The sequence below is a fragment of the Marmota flaviventris genome, chromosome 18 (genome assembly GCF_047511675.1).
Source record: "Marmota flaviventris isolate mMarFla1 chromosome 18, mMarFla1.hap1, whole genome shotgun sequence".
Taxonomy (NCBI): Eukaryota; Metazoa; Chordata; class Mammalia; order Rodentia; family Sciuridae; genus Marmota; species Marmota flaviventris.
In genome coordinates this window covers 37630857-37653927 of record NC_092515.1, presented here as the reverse complement: position 1 = coordinate 37653927, position 23071 = coordinate 37630857, and the positions used below count along the sequence as shown (strand labels likewise).

The following is a 23071-nucleotide window of genomic DNA, read 5'->3' as shown; positions in this document are numbered from 1 at the left end:
AACTCAGGATCCTCCTGCCTCGGCGTCCCCAGCCGCTGGGATTACCGGCATGTGCCACTGTGCCCGGCAAACTTAATAGTAACTTTGAAAACTCATTTTTCATAGAGAAAACTTGAAAATATAGCACATGATACTCACCATGTACATTGCGACACTTGTTAACATCTTGCCATATTTGCTTTGTGTATTTTTTCCTGGACCCGTTGGAAATTGTAAATATTGTGACATTTCAATCCTGACACTTAGAATACTGAGCCACCATGTGGGTCTTTAAAATCGGGCTGTTATTTTAACCTAACCATTGTTATCACCACCCCTAAGAAAATTAATTCTCTGACAGCCAGTCAATACTTGATGCCCTCAGTTATCCCTCAAATATATTTAAAACCTTTTTTCTTTTCTGTCGGAACCAGGCTGGGGGTGTAGCTCTTTCCTAGAGCCCCCATCTAGCAGAACTGTCTACAGCACTGAAAAAAAAATCTTAACCAGGAACCAATCAAGATTCATTACACTTGGCTCTTTTTAAATTCATCCTGTTTCCATCCCCCAATCTTTAATTTGTTTTAATGACATTAATCTCTTGAAATTAAGCCCTTTCCTGATATGTGACCCCATGTATTGGATTTGTTGTCTGTTTCCTTCAACTGCCACTTACATTGTCCCTCCTCCCCAAATTTCTTGTGAACTGGAAGTTAGTTCTAAACTAACAGATTCATGCCAAGCATTTAAAGACATTTTTTTTTTTACAGTACACATACCCCAAAGCACGTGTTATAAGGTCAGTGAGGTTTTGCAGACTGAGAATCCCCTGGTGGAGAGCCCACCTCCCACTAGGCCCCGCCCCTTAAGGCTTCCATCACCTCCCAAGAGCGCCACCCTGCGGACCAAGGCGTAACGCATGGCCTTTAGGTCCTATCAAGATCCAAGATACCGCAGCCCCGTTGAGTGGATGCTACCAGAGGGATTGTTGCGCCATGGTTTAGCTTTAGTAGGTAATGCCAAATGGTTTTCCAAAAGTGGTCGGACTGATTGACACTTCACTAGGAAAGGTGTTTATATGAGAGTCGGTCCAGTGCTTCTCATGCCACCAACACTCAGCCCATGCTGGTGGGTGTGTAGTGGCATTTCACTTTCCTGTTGACTAATGAGTTTTAAAACATTTTCGTGTATGTGTGTGTGTGTGTGTGTGTGTGTGTGTTGGCCATTTTTTAAGCTCTCCTAGTGAGTGCTTGCTATGTGCCACTCCCAGCCCTCTCTGCTCTGTAGGTCTTATTTAAAGCAACAGTGACGTCCCCGTTTCACAGACGGGTAAATGGTGAGACGAGGAACTGGAATCCTTTGCACTCTAATGTCGAGTCCCCGGGCTCTTGGTTCTTGGGCGCGGGACTTGGTCTTGCCATTCCCACTTTGTAAGCAGGTCCACCCTCACCATGTTGAGATTAACCAGCTGTGTGCAGGTGGCTGTGGGGCCCCTGGTATTCCAACAGAGGACAGGAAGCAGAAGAGGAAGGCAGCCAAGGAGCAGTCCCAGGCCATAGGGGAAAGGTTTTATGGTTTGCATTTGGAATGTCCCCCAAAGGCTTTTGTTTTAAGGCTTGGTCCCTGATGCAGCACTGTTCAGAGGTGGGGCTTGGGGACTGGTTGGTCATGAGGGCTCTGACCTCGTAGTGGATCAATCCACTGAGGGATTCATGGCTGAGCAGATGATCAAAAGGTGGTAGGACTTGGAGGGAGTGGGCCACGAGAGGAGAGCCCTTGAGTCATGTGTCCTGTCCTTGTCCCCCCTCTCCACTTCCTGGCTGCTGTGGGGTGAGCAGCTGGGCTCCCTCCCTGAGGCCCACGATGCATGGAGCCTGCCCACCCTGGACTGAAACCACGGGCCAAAATAAATGTTCCCTCCTCTGAGTCATTTCTTCAGGTATTTTGTCACAGCAGCGAGAAGCTGACTAACCCAAAGGACAGGAAAAGGGACAGGGCTGAAGCCTGGAGTTCAAAGGCAAATTCAAAGTGTTTATTCACAGGAAACTACGAGGAGGGGGCGGCCGAAGTAGTGAGGCCAGGCCCTGAGTAGACGGGCATGAGCCTGCTCAGGGAGCACGGGGCTCTCGGCCGTCGAGGTGGCCCTCGCAGGGCCCCACGAGGATGTCAACTGAAGGCTTTCAGCAGCTCTGCCAGGCGGGGGTCCTTGAGGAGCTTCTCCTCCAGCGCCAGGTACTTGAGTGGGGCCAGCTCCTTGTGTCTGAGGACAGAGGGAGGCGGTGAGGGACCACGGAGCGGAGGCCCGGCCCCACAGGCCTCCAGGCCTGCCCCCTCACCGGTTGAGTCGCTGCTCCAGGATGCGGATGCGGAACATGGCCTGAGAGCAGTCACTCAGGTACAAGTCCTCGTCCTCTGGGGTCAGCGTCACCTGGTTCTCCTGGTACCACTGCTGCTTCTTCTGCAGCTCCTGGGTCTCCTGAGGGTCAGGAAAACGAGTAGGCGGGATGGTGAAGGTGGACCCTTACCCAGGCTGCCATCCCCCTGGTTACCAGGCAGCCCCACGATGGTGGCCCCACTGTCCCTGCCCACAGAGTCAGAGGGGCAGAGGCAGGGATCCCAGAGATGTCTTGGGTGGAAGAACTGGGGTCATGTTTAGAGCTATTTCACATCCGTGAGGTCAGAGCAGGGTCAAGACGGCCCCGTGGCTCTGGACAAGGTTTTCAGAGCCTCTGATTCCTTGTCTCCAAAACGAGGGACCCCTCTCCCTGCTCCTTGTGGAGCTCTGTGTGAGGACTAAGCGAGATGCTGCCAACAGAAATGGGTCAGGGACTGGTTAGGATAATGTGCCACCCACCCATCCATCTGCCCCATCTGCCCCATCTGCCATCCCTCCTTCCATTCAGTAAACCAGTGACGAGGAACAGCTCAGCCATCCAGAAATGTGTCACCGACACAGTCGCCCCCGTCAGTCCCCCACACATCTATGAGGTTTGGGGAGAGAGCCCCTGGCTGAACGAGGATGCCAAGGCCCCTCCCTGCTGCGGCCTGGCCCACCTTCTCGAAGCGGGCCTGGATGAGGTTGGCCTTGTCAATGAGCCTCTGTTTGAAATCGCCGAGGCACTCCTCCTTGAGGTGCATGGCCTGCCAGCGCGTCAGCTTCTCTCCCGGGGGCAGCTGGGCCAGGAATGGGGCCAGGTAGTCCAGCTGGGTCTCCACCTGCCGCATGTGCTCCTCGAGCAACACCCGCTCCTGTGGTGGGGGAGGGGCGGCTGGATCAGCAGAGCCTTCCCAGACCTCCTGACCAGCTCTATCAGCAGGGTGGCAGGTCCCAGTGCCTGCCCCTCTGAAACGGGACAGTCTCTTGTAGCCATCTTTAATGGTAACATCTTGACGTGAATTCACGTCTCTACCTGACCCTCAGGCTCCTCTTCTGAGGATTCAGATGCCATCACACCTATAAAGCACACGGCCTGGTGCCTGGGATCCATAGTAGATGCTTGTTGGATGAAGGGCGGTGCTTACCGACGACATAGGGAATGCCAGCTGCGCCCTTCATTTTTCCCTTTCACCCTGGCCCTTATGCCTCCGTGGGTGACCAGTGAAGGTGGGGACATAGGGGCTGACGCCCTCCTCTGGGGATCTGAGAACGGTCATCTGATGGCCTGTCCTGCCTCAACTGGTTTTAGAAATCTGCACTTGGGACTTGGGTGGTGAAGAGGATTTAGAAGTTGGCTTTGAAAACCAAGCTGGGCCTTGCAGCCTGGCAGTGCGAGCTAAATACCTGGGGGGCCAGCGGCTACCAGCTCAGCCACAACCTGGAGAAAGCCAGGTGGAGGTGGCATGCCATCCTAATTCTTCCACCATGACCACAGGCCTTGGCTTTGGGCACAGCCCCTGGTGAGGAGACCTGGCCTGGATCCCAAGTGTTTTGGGGGTGACTCATGGGGTCAGCTCAGTGGCGAGGGTGATCTCACAGTATCAGAACCTCACCCCTCCTGGAGTGCTCGTGGCAGACTCCCTATGGGCCTCACCACCCTGGCGGCCAGAGAGTCCAGGAAAGCCCAGGCCTGGGCGAGGAAGGGCCGCTCACCATGGCCTCCCGATACTCCTTGCTCTTCTCGTTGCGCTTGGTGTCGTAGATGGAGATGGTCAGCGTGTGCGCCTCTTCCTCCTCCTCCAGAAGCCTCAGGATCTCCAGCACCTGAGTTGGGAAGTGACGAAGGGCATGACTGAGACCCCGGCTGCCTCCCGCCCGCCCACTCTTCCCACAGGGACTCACCTCCAGCTCGGACTCCCAGACCTGATGTTTGGACAGCTTCTCCTCATTCTTGAGCTGCATCATGGTCTCATACTGGTAGAGAAGCTTCTTGGTGTGCTCCATGGGCTCCACCTGGGACCAGAACCACCACCGTGAGAGAGAGGCTGCCGTGGTGAGGATGGTGGGACCACCTGGTTCAAATCTACTCCTGCCTCTTTTTAGCTGTGTGACCTCGAGCAAGTTGATGAACCTCTCTGGATCTGTTTCCTCACTTACAAATATACAGATAGTAATGGAAGAGGAATTGAAGATGTGGGGGACTGAGGGATATGCCAGGAGGGTGTGGATTTGACTACTGACGGTGAAATCCTCAGAGGAGATGAGAACCTTCTCCCTTCCAGCATGGGTGGCAAGAGTCATACTGGAATCTGTTCTGATGGGGGGGGGGATGGACCATGAGGAGCATTCTCAGCCTCCTAGGTTCTATTTTGGTGGAAAAGAGAAGATATACAGGGGAGCTGCAAGGGGAAGTGTCCCTAGATGGAAGCTTTTAATTTTCACAAAGGCAGAGAAGAATTTCCAATGTGGGCTTCGAAAGCGCCCATCCTGGTCCCCCAGGTTGCTGGAAGGGGACACAGGGCCCGGGTCCTTCTGCCCCCCCGTCCGCGGCCGCAGCCCACCTCGAAGCTGATGCACATGTCCGGGGTCATGATGATTTTGTTGTCCACCTCGGTGCGCCGCAGGAACTCGCGCTTGTTGGCCGTGATGTGGTCGCTGCGGCAGTGGTAGCGCAGCTGGATGCGCTCCTCCGTGGTCAGGAACACGCGCTCGGCCACGTCCTCGTCCGCGGGCTTCTCGGGGTTGCGGTGGAACCGCTCAGTGATTTTCTGTGAGGCCAGAACACGCGGGGGATGAGAGGAAGGGGTTTCCACGGCGCTCTGCGGCGGGACCGGGGACTCTGACACACTGGGTCTGGAGTCCTTTGGGTGGCCACACAGGGTACTCGTGGCCCACAGAGTTCTCAGGGCAGGCCACTCCAGCCTCACGTGGACCTGGACCCCTCTCCAGCTCCCTCAAGTGCCAAATAAATTGTAACGACTTGGAGAAAAATGCAGAGTTCAAGGGAAACGGGTTGATCCCAGGATTCTGACCCCCATCCCACCCCAGATCTCAGTTAAATGAGAAAAAGACCAAACCCACGGATCCCCAGCAGCATTGAGGGCTCCTTGCAAGATATTCCCTTTACGTTTCTGTTTCTGTTCTCATAGTTTCTAGGAGTTTAGTCCCACATTGTTTTTTGTAAGGAGGAGGAAAGAAGTGCCTCCTTGGCCCAGGGCTTGAGGGCTCAGGTGGCCCCAGATGGCTGGGGGTGGTGCATTTGGTAAAATGCTTGGCCCTGGAAGTAACGTGGGCCTGATGCTACTCCACAGCCAGTGCTGTCCCCTTCCCGGGCAACCTCTGCCTGCCAGAGGGCAAGCAGCCCGGCCCAGGCCCAGCGAGCTCTTACCACCGTGGGTCGGGGGTTCGAATCTGCGCTGTTCAGAGAGAGCTTCTTGACCCTGGGCCCAAAGTTGATGTGGCGGTAGGAGAGGAAGTCTGGGCGTCCTTGGTAGTATTCTGTCATTGTCTTGGGCGTCTCCTCTCTCTTTAGCAGGCCATCCACGCGGGCCGTTTCATAAAACTCCATGACACGGTCCATCTCGGGTTGCATGGACTTGTATGAGTGCACTGGTGGGTTGGGGGGAGCCTGGTGAGCGCAGGGAACTCCAGCTTAGGCTCGGCACCCAGACCCCAGGCACTGGAAGAGGACAACGCTCCGTTATGGATGAGCAAGTGTTATGTCACTGATCCTGTATTGCTGGGTAGTTAGGCTGTGTCCATTTTTTTTGCAATTATAAACAATATCATAATGAACCTCTGCACCATGCAGTTTTGTTCTTGTCCACTATTTGCTAAGAACAAATTTTCAGCAGTGGAATTGCTGGGTCAAGAAATTTTTGAATATTATTATTATTGTTTTGGCGCTCAGGATTGAACTTGGTCCTTGCTCATGCTAAGCACATGCCCTACCCGAGTTACACCTCTAGCCCAACTGTATATTAATATATATTATTAATATATTTTGCTCAACTGTCCTCCAGAAAAGTTGAACTTGGCTTTGTTGCTCAGCATCTTTAGTCCCTTTAAATGCTGCCCCCACTGTGTGTTGGCAGGATTTCTGCCCAATCCCAGCCACTGACTGGGCACACAGCCCTGGCTTTGACCTCCCTAGAGGAGCCTTGGCCATGCTCCCTTGGGCTCTGAGTGTCCCCCACCACTGACATGCCGGGTTTCTTAGGGAGGGAGAGGCGGGGTCTGTTGCTGGCCACCAAAACTGGAGGCTGTTCTAAGGCACACACAAGGCCCCTCCTCAAAGCCCCAGGCTCCCAGCAGTGGGGTCCACCCACCTCGCAGAGCCTGGGGGTGGCCCGGCTTGAAGTAGTCGATGATCAGGCCTGTGCTCTTGTTTATGTGCCTCAGCTCCAGCTTGTCCCCGCGGTTCTGGTACCACTCCTTGATCTCCAGCACCTGGGTACCTGTGGGGCCGATGGGTGCCGGCTGCAGCCAGGCCAGCCCTCCACGCTGCTAACACGTCACTCCCAGCGCAGAGAGGCCGCTGGTGCCCACACACACTGTGAGCGGAGAAGGGACATGCCCCAGGCCACACAGCATGTTGGGGGACCCGCTGGGACACCCCACCCACCCCCACAGCTGGCATGGCCTCTTACACTCCAGGTCCTCGTAGGTGGTGAGGCGGCACACCAGGCCGTTGGGATTGAGGTACGGCGCCCACTTCTCCAGCTGCGCCCTCTGGTAGTGCAGCACCTTCTTCCCGTTGGGACAGCGGGTCTCGAACTCTGTGGACGCGGCGTTCCAGACTGAGAGCAGGAGGGCCACCACCTAGGGGCACTCCTCTATTTGCGGCCAACGCCCTGCCCACTCCAGGCGGCCGAGGAGCAGGTCACCAGCACTGGCTCCGGTCCATGCTCCTTCTCAGCCAGGCAGAGCACAGATCCCCAAAGACTGGCGTCCGCATCCCTGCCACACCACGCCCTCCGCCAGGCCCTTGGCGGGGCGGGTCCCTCTGCCAGGGACACTGTTCCCTCCCAGCCTTGCTGGGCTCACTCTGGACCCTTCATAACTTCGCCCAAGTGTCCCCTGTTTCTGGAACCCTGTTCTGTCTGCCCACCTCCAGTCCAGTGTCCTGGGCTGGGCCGGGGGCTCCTGCCCTGGTCCCTGTGACAACCTCTCTAGCATCACCACCTGCTGGAGTGACCTGTCCTCCCGCAGGTGGGCACCTAGCAGTCATCAGGTGACGATACAGGGCACCTCCAGCCTTCTCTGCCTGCCCCTCCCAGGACCTGACACCTCCTGAGTCACCTGCCGGGCACAGCCCCTGGCCTTCTCCACCTGGGGTCTCAGGGACCAGTGGGTGTCATGCCCAGAGCCACGGAGCCAGGAAGGAAGGAGGGTGGGAGCCATGGTGGAGAGGAGAGGCCAGGCAGCCTCTGCAGAGTGTCCCTGCCCAGCTGTGGCTCAGACCTCCCCAGAGTCCCAGGGGCTGGTTCTGGAGAGGGGGCGTGAACCCGCAAACAGCAGAGACCTTCTGGGGTGATCTCAATCTGCTCCACCCACGAGGGCGGCATGTCGAAGCTCTTGTCCTCATCCTCCTTGCCCTGCAGGGAGAGGAGGGGGCCGGTGGTGGTGCTGAGGGCCTTGCAGTAGAGGTCACCGCAAAGACCCTGTCCCTGTTCCCCACTGCAGCCAAGCCAGGGTGGTCCCTCAGCTTCCCTGGGGAACCAGGGACCAGGAGCATGACCCAAGATACAGAAGCTGAGGAGGACCCAGCTCTGGGCACGGAGCCCTCCCTGTCCCTGCCTGGCTTAGGACAGCGATGCTGGGCCCTGCAGGCCGCCTGTCCTGGTCAAGGCTCAGGCAGCCACTGGCTCGTGTCAGGAGCACACAAGACCCCCCCCCACACACACACACACTGCAATCTAACACCAACTAAGGGGTCCTGGGCAAGTCCTTTAGCCACTCTGAGCCTCAGTGTCCTTCACTGTAAGCTGAGCCACTCAGGAGGACTAGGTGACAATGTGTGTCACCTGGAGCGCCATCTTCCTGACATGATTACTTTTCTCTCTGAGCTTTCGTTTCCCCCTCTGTGAAATAAGGCCTGGGCTAGACAAATGGCCCTTGAACTAGGTAGCTACAGCAACTCGGATACGATTTTCTCAGTTTGTAACTTTTATCCTACGAACATTGCTCAGACCCGACACCTGGTCATCTAATCGTTACTTTCCACAGGGGACATGATAGGAGAATCATCAGCAGTGAGAATCGGCAGGAGTCTCTGAGGCATCTAGGTGAGTGGGCTGTGGCTGGAGGCTCGGATTTTTTTTCCTGGGGACCCGCAGCTGAGTGTTCTTAAGAGGCTTGCCAGTGACAGGGGTTCCCTGGCCAGGGATGAGTCTGGTCCCATGACAGGGTCTCTGGTCTCCAGGCCCGGCTCCCTGGGCAGGGGCTGCGCCACCTCTCATGACCAGCAGGGGGAGCTGGTGCCCAGGATTTACTGCACCGGGGAGGCTCCCGCACCCATCTCCAGAGATGACTCCACCCAGGGACAGGCGTGGCTCAGCACTGTGCCCAGCACTGTGCCCAGCACGTCCCACCAGTGGTTCATTTTATTCTCACGCAGCACCAGGAAGTAGGAGAGTCATTGGTGAGACTCTGACTTTGGAGCCAGATTGTTTAGGTTCAAGTCTCAGCTCCGTGTCCCTTGGGGAAAGTTCCTTCAACTCTGTATGTAAAAGGGAACACAGTATGGAGGATGAAACCTGTCCCCACCTCGCTGGGTGGCTGGGAAGGTTTAGATGAGTGAATTCAAGTCCCTCACCTATGACGGAACCTGGCATTCCCCTGGTGGGGCCTGAGTGCTGCCTGTGGCTGTGGGTACTGCTCTGTGTCCCCCCAAAACCCACATGCTGAAGTCCTAGCCCCAGTACCTCAGAATATGCAGTATTTGGAGATGAGGTCTTTTAAAAAATATACAGACATATTTTATTAAGTGGGAAAACATACTAATCTGTAGAGAAATTTACCCTCAATACTAAGAAAATAGACATTCAAGGGCAAATGCAGACATTTACAAAACTGACCACATATCAGGCCACAAAGAAAGCATCGATAGAGTCTAAAAAATTTAACATCATGCCAATCACGTTCTCTGACCAGAATGCAACGCAAAAAGAAAGCAAGAAAGAGGCAACTGTAAAAACTCATATACCTGCCAACTTAATATCTAAAATATAAATCCTTGGGTTAAGAAGAAATCATGAAAGAAGTTATAAGTAGAAATGAAAATACCATCAGCCAAAAATTACAGGATATGTCTAAAAGAGTAATTAGAGAAATTTTTGTATCTTTAAATATTTTATCTGAAAACAATAAACACTGAAAACAAGTAAGTATTTAAGATGTCGCTTATCTTAGATGAAACACAAAAAAGCAACGAAGATAAAGTTAAGGTGAAAGGAGGAATCAAATTTGGTCAAGAAGAAAGACTTGACAGAACTAGAGGTGGATTCGGATAGCAGAACTATATGAAGACTGACTAAAGAAAAACAGAAGATAAAAAAATGGAGGAAATGCAAAATTTAAACAAGATGCCACTTTACAACAATCAGAATAGCAAAAATTACAGTACTGACGAGGATGTGAGGAAACAGGTAATGCCGGTGGGAAGGAGATGAGGCCTTTAAAGAGGTGTTTAAGTTTAAATGATAGCTGGGCACGCTGGCTCATCTATGTAATCCCAGAAGCTCGGGAGGCTGAGGCAGGAGGATTGCAAGTTCAAAGCCAGCCTCAGCAAAAGTGAGATGCTGAGCAAACTCAGTGAGACCCTGTCTCTAAATAAAATACAAAGTAGAGCTGAGGATGTGGCTCAGTAGTTGAGTGCCCCTGGGTTCAACCCCTGGTACTCCCCCACCCAAAAAAAAGTTAAAATGAAGTCATCTGGTAGCCCTAATCTAATATGATTGGTGTCCTTACAAGAAGAGATTAGGCCGGGTGCAGTAGCAAATGCCTGTAATTCCAGAGGCTTGGGAGGCTGAGGCAGGAGGATCACAAGTTCAAAGCCAGCCTCAGGAAAAGTAAGGCGCTAAACAACTCAGTGAGACCCTGTTGTTAAATAAAATACAAAATAGGGCTGGGGATGGGGCTCAGTGGGCAAGTGCCCCTGGGTTCAATCCTGGTACCAAAAAAAAAAAAAAAGAGCGAGTGAGCTTAGGATAGATTCATACAAAGGGAAGGACATGTGAGAACACAGGGAGAAGGAGCTCTCTTCAAACCCAGGAGAGACCTGAGAAGAAACCTCCCTGATCCGGCACCTTGGTCTTGGACTTCCAGCCTCTAGAACGGGAGACAGCATCTGTTTCTCAAGCTACCTGGTCTGTGCCATTTGTCACGCAGCCCTAGCAGACTGGAGCACTTTTTTTTTGTTCCTATGGATACGGCTTTGATTCACTCTCCCCGTTTAACATACAGGTGAGGAAACTGGGGTTTTTAATGGTTTTATTGACCTTGGAAGGTTAGCCCAAGGTCCCAGCCAATATGAAGTCCCCGGGCCCCTGACCTCCAAATATAGGGAAGATCATGCACACCTTCCGGGAAGACCCCTGAAGGAAGATCAGAAAGGTGAGGCTGGTGACTTGGGGAAGGCCCTGGGCCCGTGACCTTAGAAGACTGACAAGACAGACGAGAAGGCCACAGTGACTCCTGGGGAGGGAAGTGAAGGGCAGCTGGCTCTAGGGCTCCATGGGGCTAGAAGAGGCCTTATGGCCCCGCACCAAGGGGCAGCTCTCCAAGGAGGAGGACGAGCCCTGAACAGGGCAGGCTGTAGGGGGCGGAAGACCTGGGTTCAAGTCCCAGCCCTCCCCTAATCCTGGGGAGGGTCCCCTGGAAGGCTCACTGAATGTGTCTGGCCTCAGTTTGCCCATCTTAAAGGGCCCTGTCCAGGCCCTTCTGCTTTGAAGACGCTGTTCCTGGCCTGATGCCCCCCACCCCACCCCACGCACACTCATGCTCTCAGGGAAACCTGAGGCTGCCTGAGCGACAGGGAGCAAAGCTCTCCCCACACCCCCCGGCCCCTCGCCTCGAGCCACTGAGACTCACCAGCGTTTCCACATCATCTTCATCGTTAAAGTCCTCATCCTCTTCCTCAGTCAAGGACAGGTGAGGCTTATCGGTCCCCAGGAGCATGTACTCCCACTTCACAGGGTCTCCCAGGTCAAAGATCAAATCCTGATGAGGGAGGGGAATCAACCCAGTGAGCCACGGCCCCAAGCCTCCCCCTGCTCCCTGGGGACATGGGAACAGCTGCTCCCCAGGACAGGGGCGGGGGAGGGCAGCTCCAGGCAGCTCCGAGAGGCCACCCACACTCCTCATGTCACCCCACTGGATCAGAATGAAAGACACGCGCTCAAGAAAGGAAGCCACGTGCAAAGTGGACAGACAGGTGGCAGAATGGAAGATGGCGTCGGTAATGTCCAAGAGTGACCTGTGATTGGTATCCAGAATACATAAGGGACTCGTGATCATCTATAATAAACAACAACAATAGAAAAGGGGGAAGAATGGAAGTGAACAATTTACAGAAGAGGAAACCCAACAGGTTCAAATGGACCTGAGACCCCAACTCCCTTCAACAGAGAAGTGGGAAGGAACGCAACCTCCCTCCGCCCTCCCCAGCTGGCAGATCAGAAGTGGGGGTGGCGTCGAGGGGCTGGCGGACCTCGGGATCCTCTTGCACTGTTGGAGGGAGATGAACTGAAATGGTTTGGCCACTCCAGCTTCACCTCAGACCCCAGCTCAATGACACATAGACAAACCCCGGGACTCAGCGATCCCAGACCTGGGAAGGGAGACCCAGGAAATTCTCCCACGAGGGAACAGGTGTCACTTGGGGACGTGGGACTGTAAGGGGTGAGGGATCCTGGAGTCGGAGGCAGACGCAACCTCGGATCAGAACTTTGAAACACAGTGCTGAGCAGGAAACAGAAAAACTAAGAAAGGGTCCTGCTCCTGCTAAGGGGAATGAGGTCATGTGCTGGCCTTCTGTGTCAGTCACCTGTCACCTCTGAGAAAATCAACTCAGAGGGTGAAGGATTTCTATCGGCTCACGGTTCCAGAAGGTTCTGTCCACGGTGGGCTAGCTCCAAGGCAGAGACAGGGTGGGGGAAGGAGCTCTCCCCCTGGCAGTGGGGGAGGGGCAGGGAGGGTGTGAGAAAGGGAGGAGCAGGAAGTGGGGAGCCAGGGACATGAAGCCCTCTTCAGGGCGTGACACTCCCCCCCACCTGCTCCCACAGCGAGGTCCTCCCCCTGCAGGTTCCACTGCTTCCCAGTCGTCTCTACAGATTCATGTTAAATTAATAAGCAGGTTTAGAACTTGCTGGGTATGAGGGTAGTCTGAAAAATATCAAATGCATTTGGTAAATGCAGGACCATTCTAGAACAGCCAAAGGGAGCAGCATAGGAAATACCCAGGATCAGCACTTATGTCGGGGGAGCTCCTGGAACCCTCCTGCGCTGCTGGAGACAGTGGAATCCATGCGGTCATTTTGGTAAAGTGGTCAGAATCAACTACCCCCAAGCACGCACCTCCTGTCACCCAGCAACCCCACTCCTGTGTATTTAGCCAACTGAAGTGATACGTATGTTCACCGAAACACGGGTCGGAAAATATTCATAGTAACACTGTCTAAAATATTTCCAGGCTGCAAATGATCTAAATGTGAAACTCAAGCACGGAAAAGTAAGATGTGGTGTGCTCGGGGGATGACAAATCCATAAGACAAATGAGAACTAACAAACCACAGCTGCACACACTAATGATGACCCTCACAAACAAAACCAAGAGGGGAAGACTCCGGGCATGAAGAGCAGACACGGCAGGACTCAAGGACACCCAGTCCAAAGTCAGGTGACACTAATGGGTGTCGTTTGCAGTCAAGGAGGGCTCATCCACCCCCAAGCGCACCATTGCCGAGTCTCCACGGCCCACCGCCTGGCCCGTCAGTCACCATGCCTGCAAGATCATCGTCTCCCTTTTGATCTGTGCCTCCTTTTGGAATGTGGGTTGTTGGTTTGCATGAACTTCTTTTTTTCCTTGCTGGGGATCGAACCCAGGGCCTCATGATGACGTTAAGCAAGTGCTGTACCATAGAGCCGGAGGGTGGAAGAATTAGTGACCAGGAGAAGAGAGGAAGGGGGCTTCTGAGACGCTGGCCCCAATTATGCAGGAGTGTTCAGAGTAGGATAATTCAATGAGATGTACACCTAGGACGTTGCCCTCCTCTGCACTCTCGTGTGTGTGTGTGTGAGAGAGAGAGAGAGAGAGAGAGAGAGAGAGAGAGAGTGTCAGTGCCACTTACATAATACATACATTCATTTATGGGGAAGTAGTCCCTGGACACAGGGCTCCCTGGGGTGTGGGCAGTGTTCTTTTTCTTGATCTGGGTGCAGGGGACCAGGGCTCTGTCGATGAGAGGTCATGGAGTTCCACATTGAAGAGGAGCACACATTCTGCTCTACTTCAACAGAGTCTGAAAATATTCAGGGGCTGGGAATGTAGCTCAGTGCTACATGCTTAGCATATGCAGGGCCTTGGATCCAGTCCCCAGCACCACACACACACACGCACACACAAGAAAGAAAGTGAATCACACATTTCAAAAGGATGCAGGAAGGGCTGGGATTGTGGCTCAGAGGTAGCGTGCTTGCCTAGCATGCTTGAGGCACTGGGTTTGATCCTCAGCACCACATAAATATAAAATAAGGATATTGTGTCCACCTAAAATTAAAAAAAATAAATAAATAAATATTTTTTTAAAAAAGGATGCAGGAGTCAAAAGGGAGATGATGATTTTATCAGAATGGCTATTGACGGGTGCTCTGGTAGAGGTTTGAATGTCCCCCAAGGCCTCATGTATTAAAGGCTTGGTCCCCGTGGAAGGAAGTTAGGTCACTGGAGAGAGTGTCCTGGAAAGGGATGTGGCCCCTTCTTCTCTCTCTCTCTCTCTCTCTGCCTCCGCTGCGTCTGTGTGTGTTGCTAGGGGTTGAACCCAGAGCCACACACATGCTAAGCCTGTGACCTACCACTCTGAGTTACATCTTCAGGGATTTCTGCTGTTGTCATTTTGGGTACTGGGATGGAACCCATGGATTCTGATCCACTGAGCTTCATCTTCAGCCCTTCTTGTCATTTTGAAACAGGGTCTTGCCAAGTTGCCGAAGCTGGCCTTGATCTTGCAATCCTCCTGCCCCAGCCTCCAGAGTCGCTGGGACTACAGGCAAGTGCCACCACTTCAAGCATCTCCCGGCCTCCTTTTTGAGGAGAACAGATGTCACACTCACCTGCCATTATGTGCTATGCCACTGCAGGCCCCAAGCTGTGGGGCCTGGCCACCATCAACTGAAACTTCTGAAACCATGAGCCAAAATAAACCTTTCCTCCTTGAAATATTTTTTTATCTCATGTATTTTGTCGTAGTGTTGGAAAGCTGACTGGCACAATGGGCAGGAGCGTGGGCTGTGGGAGCCCAGGGGTGGGGAGAGCCTTCCTGCAGGCTGTGCCTGCCACACATCTGGGGACCCTGCCCCGGGGGTCACCTTGCAGCAGTTCCAGCAGTCCTGCATGTTCACCCAGTAGTTCTTGTGGTTCCAGAGGCTCTCGATGCCCAGGAAGTGCTCATCCTGGGGGCTGTAGCTGCGCCCCGAGAGTGCATCGATGAAGAAGGTCTCAGGCACCTCGCGCTTCCCTGAGAGCACCAGGACCCAGGAGTGCACCCGCAGGCCGTGCAGGGAGTCAGGCTTCACCTTTGTTTCTTCCTGCATGAGAAAGACAGGTGGCCACTGACCAGTAGGGTGGGAAGAGGAGCTGGGGGTCTAGACTTCTCCCTGGGGCTGGAAGATGGGGTCCCCCCCACCCCAGTTTCAGGGATTGAACCCAGGGGTGCTTAACCACAGAGCCACATCCCCAGTCCTTTTTTATATTTTTATTTAAAGACAGGGTCTCACTGAATGGCTTAGGGCAGTGCTAAGTTGCTGAGGCTGGCCTTGACCTTTCAATCCTCCTGCCTCAGCCTCCGGAGCTGCTGGGATTACAGGCGCCACCGTACCCAGCAAGCTTGGTGTTTTAATGACAAAATGGAAGGATCCCACTAAGTCTGTGGCTCACCAACTGGGCTCTGTCGCTCTCTCAGGGTTTACCAGCTGAAGGGACCCACCAGGAGCCGCTCCTGGGCCTCTTTGCACAGCTTCTCCTCCTGGTCTCTGATCTCCTGCTGCCTCTTTTCCTCTTGCTCCTGCTCAAAGCGGCTGATCAGGTCCCGGGGGGGTTTGATGGTGTACTTCTTAGGGGGTGCCTTCTCCTCCTTCTTGACTGCCTGTCACGCAGCGAGAGAGGCAGAGTCAGCAGCCCTGAGGTGCATCCTTCTCTCTCTCTCTCTTATACACACACACACACACACACACACACACACACATACACACACCCTGCTCTGGCCCCAGGTCCTCAGCCCCTGGCCCTGCGACCAGGGCTCACAGTTGTCCCTCCGGCTGTGGGTCTTGTGGCCCTCAGAGCAGAGGGAGCCACAGCTCCAGCTCTGGGACCCTGGAGGGGCCTTCTCTTCTCTCCAGATCTCAGCTCTTCTGTAAAGTGGGGTGGGAGCCCTAGAAACCTCCTCCCCAGGCTCCTTCTGAGAAGCAGAGAGGAAAGTGCCCAGGGTAGGGGGGACCAGTAACTGGACACAGGGCTTCCTGGGGTGCAGGCACGTTCTCTTTCTTGATCTGGGTGCAGGGGACCAGGGGGGTTCACGGAGATGGGTGTTGAAGACGGGCACACGTTCTGCTCTTCAAGACGAAGTTTTTTTAAAAAAGAGTTCAGAGGCCAAGGATGTAGCTCAGTGGGAGATTGTATGCTTAGTGTGTGCATGTCCCTGGGTTCACGCCCAGAAAGAAAGAAAGAGAGGGAGGGAGGGAGGGAGGAAGGAAGGAGGGAAGGAAGAGGAAGAAAGGAAGGAAGGAAGGAAGGAAAAATTAATCTCACAAACCAACGATCAACATTTCGAAAGGATGCACGAGTCAAAGCGGGGTGATGATTTTGTCAGATGGTGACTGACGGGTGCTCTACCTTGGGTCTGAAATGTCCCCCAAGGCCTCATGTGTTAAAGGCTTGGTCACCAACCTGTGGTGATGTGGTACATGGTGGAACCATTAGGAGGTGGGGCCTGGGGAAGGGCTGTTAGGTCCCTGGGTGTGTCCTGAAGGGAGTGTGGTCCTGCGTGTCTCTCCACTTCCTGCCTCGTTCTCGTTTCCTCTTCCTCGTTCTCTTTCCTCTTTCTCCCTCCCTCCCTTCCTCTCTCCCACGGCCTGTGCTGGCAGTTGGACCCCGGGGTTCTCTACATCCCCAGCCCTGTTAGTGCCTCGCCAAGTTGCCCAGGCTGGCCTTGAACTTGCAACCCTGCTGCCGTCAGGGCAGGAGCTGAGGGGTGGGAGCTTCTCCTTTTCCCCACCCACTGCCCGTCTAGGGTGACCTGGATCTGATCTAGAAGGTGGGGAAGTGGGGGGGGGGGTTCAGATCTTATCATTAGAGGGCTTCACATGTTGACTCAAAGTGTGAGTTTGTCTGCCCAAGAAGGAAAAGACAAGGCTGTGCACGCACGTGTGCATACATACGCCTGTGCGTGGGTGAGAGCGCGTGCACACTGGTGCAGCTGTCTGTGTGCATGCAGGTGTGAGGGTGTGGCATATGTGTGTGAACATGTGTGTTTGTGTGTGTCTAAGTGTGTGCTAGGGGATAAGAAGTGTTCCAGCCACCGACGGTGCAGGGCTGTGGCAGTTTCTGAGACAGTCTGGGGAATAAAGAGGGACCCCCCCAGGGGGTGGAGGCAGGCAGCCCCGGGTGCGGCCCTGGTCTCCACCCACCAGCCGTGGGGCTCCCCCACATTGCTTCACCTCCCTGTTGGTCCCAACAGACTCATCTCTGAAATGACAGTGATAACACCCATCCCATGGGGCTACTGAGAGGAGCAGCCACATCAACGACAGGGAGGTGGCAGAGACAAGTTCTCTCTCTCTGTTTGGATTGATATAATTTTGATGATTAAAATCTGGGGCTTGGACTGCAGCTCATGGTAGAGCACTGGCCTAGCGTGTGTGAGTCACTGGGTTCAATCCTCAGCACCACATAAAAATCAAAAAAATAAAGGTCCATCAACAACTAAAAAATATATTTTTAAAAAAAACTCTCGGCCAAGGCGAGAGGCCCATAAGTGGGCTCAGAGGCCTTTGAGGTCAAGCTCCATGCTCCAGCCTCCACTCCCCTGGGAGCAGAGCCCGAGCCACCAGGCCCTCCTCCCGCCCCTCTTCCTCGCCTCCTTCAACAGAGCCTGGGACCCCCAGGTGCTCCCCCAGGTGTGGCCCAGGTACCCAGCATCATGCTGGACCCCTCGGACCCCAGGTCCCGTCCCTGAGCGGCAGACGACCTTGGAGGCTCGACCCTGACCACAGGATCACCCAGGTTACCTAAAGCACCTTCTGTCTGGAGGGCGACTAGATTCCCAGCGCAGAGAGAGGCCTCTGAGATTCCGATCATGGAAATTCACTTCAGGGCGATTCTCCTGGCGCCCCCCATTCTGACCGCTCAGTCAACAGACACAGGATAGAGTCGCACCCCCGGGGCGTGGCTGTGTGTGGTTTCTGCTGTTTGTTTGTTTGTCTAGTTGTTAAAGAGGCCTCTTTAGCTGAGGCAGGGGAGTGGGGAGAGCCAAGCCTGCGGTCTCGGTTTCCTCCTGTGCCAACGACTAGCTGGATTTCTACCAATGACCCAAGATGGAGACCACGTGACATTCAAAAAATGTCCCCAGCGGGAACACAGTAGCTTAAATGGAGTGAAGATAAGTGGGAAGGGACTGTCGGTTTGGAGAGTTGGGTGCTAAGGACAGAGAAGTGACGAGTGGCTCTGGGAACCAAGGGCTTGGCGATGGCGCCGTGTCCTTGTGCCCGGGGCAGGACGGGACCCTCTAAGGAGGGCATCACAGTCCCAGGAAGGCACACCCCGGGATGTCACGGCCGCCGGCGCCGCGTACCTCCTTGGGCTTCACGGTGAGCGGGCACACCTCCCGCGTGAGGTCCATGTGGCACAGGTCCCAGGAGCCGTAGCCGTTGACGCAGTAGGCGTCGTAGCCGGAGCCCAGCAGCATGGAGCAGAGCAGCGTGCTGAAGTCGAAGCAGTTGCCCCTCTGGCTCTTGAGCACCGTGGTGGAGGAGTACAGGTGGGTGGGCTGGCCACCACCAGCCGGTCAGCACGGCCGGGCCCCGCTGCCCGCCTCCGCCCCATGCCACAGCCCCCGTCGGGGCGGGGGGGCCGGGAGCGAGCCCAGGTGCATCTCTCCTGCCTCGCCCCGTTCTCAATGAGAAGCTGACCTCACTAGTCAGAAGCCCAAAGATGGGGCTGCATGTCACAGGAAGCTGGGCACCCCCACTGCTCTCTGAACCTCCTAAAGTCATGAAGAGGGAGACTCTGAGGCAGAAAGAGGAAGAGGAGACAAAGGAGAAGCCAGGAGACCCAGCTTGCTGTGCATCCTCAGCCAAGTGGCTGTCCCTCTCTGGGCCTGCTTCCCCCTAGGGACTCTCTGAGAAGCTGTAGCCTGAGACTGGCTGAGGCTCTTCGCTCAGTCCCTGCCTGGCCTCCTGTCTTAGGCCTCCTGGGCCTCTGGAACCCGTGAGTGGCACTTACCGGCTTGAGGGGGTCAGGCAGGGGCACCATGGTGAGGAAGTCAGAGACGAACTGGGCACAGCTGTCCCAGTTGTAGAGGTCGGGGTAGGGCATCAGCGTGGGCCGGATGGTCGTGCTCACGAACTTCTGCAAGTGGAAACACATTCCTTGGGCCAGGCTCGGGATGAGGGGGGCCTCCTTCCTCAAATCCGCAGAGAGACCCTGGAGCCAGAGCACACAGGCAGCCAGGCCCACAGCCCCAAAATGGCGAGTCATGGCGGGTGGCCTGCTGGGAAGGCGATGCCCAGGCCTGGCACGTGCCAGCACTCAGTGGCTGGGAGGAGCCCCCCACATTGGTGGCACTGGGGTGGCACAAGCTTATTCCGCATCTGGACTGGGAAGGCTGAGGGAATGCCTTCCCCCAACCCCTGGGGCACCAAAGGGGACCCAGAGAGGCCAAGCGAGCAGCCTGAAGTGACCCAGCAAGCAGGGCTGAAGGGGGAGATCAGGTTTCCTCCCAGGGCCTACAGAGGTTCTGGGCAGAGCTCAGCATGGTCCCCAGTCCCAGGGCTGTCCCCACCCAGGGAAAGGCAGGGAAAGAAGACAATAAGGACAAGGTCAGGCCCCAGGACCCAAGCAGCAGCTCCTTCCTGTAAGCCTGTGACCCTGAGCACCTCCCAGGCTCTCTCCAGCTGTAGACAGAGGAGCAAGGGATCATCCAGAGGTGACCCGCCCAGCCCAGCGGGTCCCACAGAGCCCAGGGGATGTTTACCTTGTGTCCCACCCAAATCCCGATTCCCCCCTCCTCTGGACCAGCTCACCCCAGGCCTCGGGCTGCCCGGGGCCGGGTCTGCAGGCTCCAGGCCGCTGCGCTCCAGGGCCGGCACCTGGACTAGAAACCCCGCCCACAGGAGCTCTGTGCTGGGGCCCCCAGACCTTGGAGAACCCGCCCACCTCCCGCTGCCCTGGGCCCCGATGCCCTCCGTGACCCAGGCTTACGGGCACTTCGCACTCATTCAGGGGGTGCAGGAAGAGGGGCATGCGGTCGGGGCACAGGTGGCTGTACTGGCGGGAGAAGTTGTCCGCCACCTGCAGCATGAGCTTCTCCTTGGGTGCGTTGGTTTTGTAGGTCAGGGGCAGCTTGGAGATGTCAATAGTGTCCGCGTCCGTGGAGAAGGAGGCCCTGTGTCATGACAGCGCTGGCGTTTACTCGGAGGGGCTTCTCCTGGCCCTCAGGGGGATCCATGTGAGCTGCCGTGGACTTTCCCCTTCCTCATTGAAACCTCACAACTAACTACCCAGGGCCGGCACCATTATTAGCACCTGCCCTTGTTAAAAGAGACTGAGGCACAGAGAGACTGAGTGACTTGTCCAAGGTCACACAGCCGGGTAGGGGCAAAGTGGGGACTCACATCAGGCAGTCTGAGAGCAGAGTCCCAGGTGCCACCATTGTGCTTGGCCCTTCCTGCGGCAGTCCCTGTCTGCCCATGCCGGGGCTGCTAGGTCAGAAGTCCCCACCCCGACACACTCACAGGTGATCCGCCGGGGTTGGGACCTCGATCTCCGACAGCTTCCTCTCCAGGTCTCTGAGCATCTCGGGCGACAGGGTGGTCTCCTCCTTCTGGGCCTCGGCTGGCCTCGTTTTCTCAGACCTCTCAGGCTGCTCGGCCGCCTCCTCCCACTCGGCTGCCTCATCCTCCTCTGTTGTCTCCGTCAGGACCTCCATTCTGGGGGTCCCCGGCCGTCTGGAGGGGGAGGATGTGTGGGGATCGGCCCAGGTGCAGGCCAGGGAGGCCCTGGAGGCCCCGGAGGCAGTTCCACTCCCTCAGGGAAGTGACTCCCTCTTACCCTCTCTTTCAATCCAGGAGAAAGACTGTGTGGTGCTAGTGCGGGGACAGCAACTCCTAGGGGACAGCAACTCCTAACACTTTAAAAAAGAGACAAGGCAGGCCTCAGGCTGGGAGCCCCGGACAGGGCAGGAGCCAGTGGCCCAAAGCACCTCCCCGGCCTCGCTGCTGTTCGGTGTTTATTTGGATGATTTCAAGCAAGCAATGCCAACGCTGAGGGATTATTGCATGTTATAACGTTTCCCATTTAAATATATATTCATAAAATCCAAAAAGTGAGTTGGCTTAAATACAAGTCATGATAGGAAGGTGACAGAGAATAGGACCAAACAGAGGAGGCAGCAGGTGAACGAGGCTTCGTCTCATCAAACTGGAAACCCAGGCCCCGAGAGTTCCAGGGCAGGGCTGCCACCGAAGGTCAGGGGTAACGCGACCCAGAGGACGCTCATCCTGTTACCCACACTGAGGGGCCACTGCCCACTGAGGGCCCAGCTGCCCCAGGGGCTGGGGCTCCCGTGGACTGCTGGTCACTCCCCAAAGACCCAGTCCCAGCTTCCAATGGCAGGACCTCAATTTCAAACCGGGCCTGGTTGGAACTGTCCAGCTTCCCAGGCTCTCTTGCAGCTATCGGTGGCCTGGGTGTGACCCAGTTCTGGACAGGGAGGTGGGGGCAGAAGTGCTGAGGGAGAGGGTAAAGGGCCCAGTGGGCGCAGACCCTGGTCCTCTCCCCACTCTCTGCCTGGCACCTGCGTGTGGAGCAGGAGGTAAGGGCCAGCCCATGGCCATGAGTGACCCACGTGGGGAGACAGGTGAGCGGGGGCCCCAAAGATGCTGCAGAGTCCTGAGTGCCACCTCAGACCCCAGTGCATGTGGAAACTCAGCCTCTGTGGTGGTCCTGGTTACAGGCCACCGATGCCACCCCTGCTGACCCTCCAGTCCCCCACCTCCCAGCCCAGGCCTTTCCACCACCCACCTCTAAGAGCTGCTCCCTTTACAGCAAACAGGGCACAGGTCCAGAGAACAGGAAAACCGACCCACTGGAAAGGCGAGGGACCAGGGAGTCGGGAGGACTGAGAGTGGGGCCCCCCAGATTTGTCCTCACCCCCTGGAGCAGAGCCAAGACAGACAGGACAAAAGGGACCAGGAGGGTGGGATGGAGACGTGGCTGAGCGGGAGAGCCTTGCCTAGCGCGCACGCGGCTCTGGATTCCATCCCAGCACCGCCACGGACAGGGGGACCCGCCCCCCCCCACTCTGCACCCCCACCCAGGTCACCTGGGCCTCCTGAGGAGGACAGTCACTGGCTGCCAGCCAGGACTGAGCCTGCCAGCAGCTCCTGCTGAGCCCTTGGGCCACTCCCTGCCCCTTTCTGGACCTCGGTTTCCCCTCTGCAATAAAAAGGTGAGATGGATGGAATCTCCATCCCATTCTGGCATTCTGTGCCCCCAGACTCAGCAAGGCCTGAATGCTGAGGGTGTCCTGCCTGAGCCCCCGGTGGGTCAACCGAGCTGACGCCTCGTGTCCAGCAGGCCTGTCGGGACCCCAGTTCTCTAGGGAGAAACCTCCAGTCGAGCAGCAGGGCAAGGTCATCAGATTCATTTGTCTGCCTCTTGGGGACAGAGCAGATGAGCCCAGGGTAGGCACTTACTGAACACCTTTTGAGTGCCGGGCCCTGGGCTAAGGGTTGAATGGAAACAATCTCATTTATTCTCAAATGAGGCCTTGAGACAGACACTCTCCTGAGACCCACTCTGCAGATGACAAGACCGAGGCTTAGGGAGGCTAAGTGGAATTGCACAAGGTCACAACCAGAAGTACCAGATCTGGGGTTTGAACCCATATATTTCTGGCTCTGAAACCCATGCATTTCAGAGCCTCATGAGGCGGCCCTCAGCTGCAGCCCAGGGTGAGGAGGGCAGTGCTGCCTCAAAGACAGGCCCTTCCCTGTACCCCATCCCCAGAAGCAACCTCTCCCTCCCCACCAAACACACACATACCCCCCAAAACTTCCCCAGAAAGACCAAGGCCAGAGGGCCCCAGGCAGAAGAAGCTTTTTACCCCATGTCCCTTTTCTCCCAGCCAGGAAGGGTGCAGCCACCTCTGGCACCCTGCTCCCTCCTTACCCTGTCAGCAGGGAAGCCTTACTGTTAGTGGTCTCCGTAGTAACTGCGGA

General features: G+C 55.6%; 1 protein-coding gene across 2 annotated transcripts; it reads right to left on the bottom strand.

The window, feature by feature from the left end:
- Positions 1–1989: 1989 nt before the first annotated feature.
- Drc7 (dynein regulatory complex subunit 7) lies at positions 1990–21015 on the bottom strand. 2 transcript variants are annotated; one of them, XM_027939168.3, is made up of 18 exons: positions 20901–21015; positions 20585–20797; positions 20052–20235; positions 19074–19199; positions 18424–18618; positions 15562–15720; positions 14945–15163; positions 11450–11578; positions 7881–7953; positions 7006–7134; positions 6685–6813; positions 5745–5965; positions 4918–5124; positions 4259–4369; positions 4070–4180; positions 3034–3228; positions 2316–2455; positions 1990–2239 (listed from the first exon to the last, which is right to left on the bottom strand). In XM_027939168.3, the coding sequence occupies exons 2-18, from the start codon at positions 20776–20778 to the stop codon at positions 2146–2148; spliced, it is 2616 nt and encodes an 871-aa protein (XP_027794969.2). In that variant the 5' UTR covers positions 20779–20797; positions 20901–21015; the 3' UTR covers positions 1990–2145. The 2 variants fall into 2 exon arrangements, with proteins under 2 accessions (XP_027794969.2, XP_027794968.2); XM_027939167.3 differs by having other exon boundaries at positions 20585–21015.
- Between the last annotated feature and the right edge of the window lie 2056 nt (positions 21016–23071).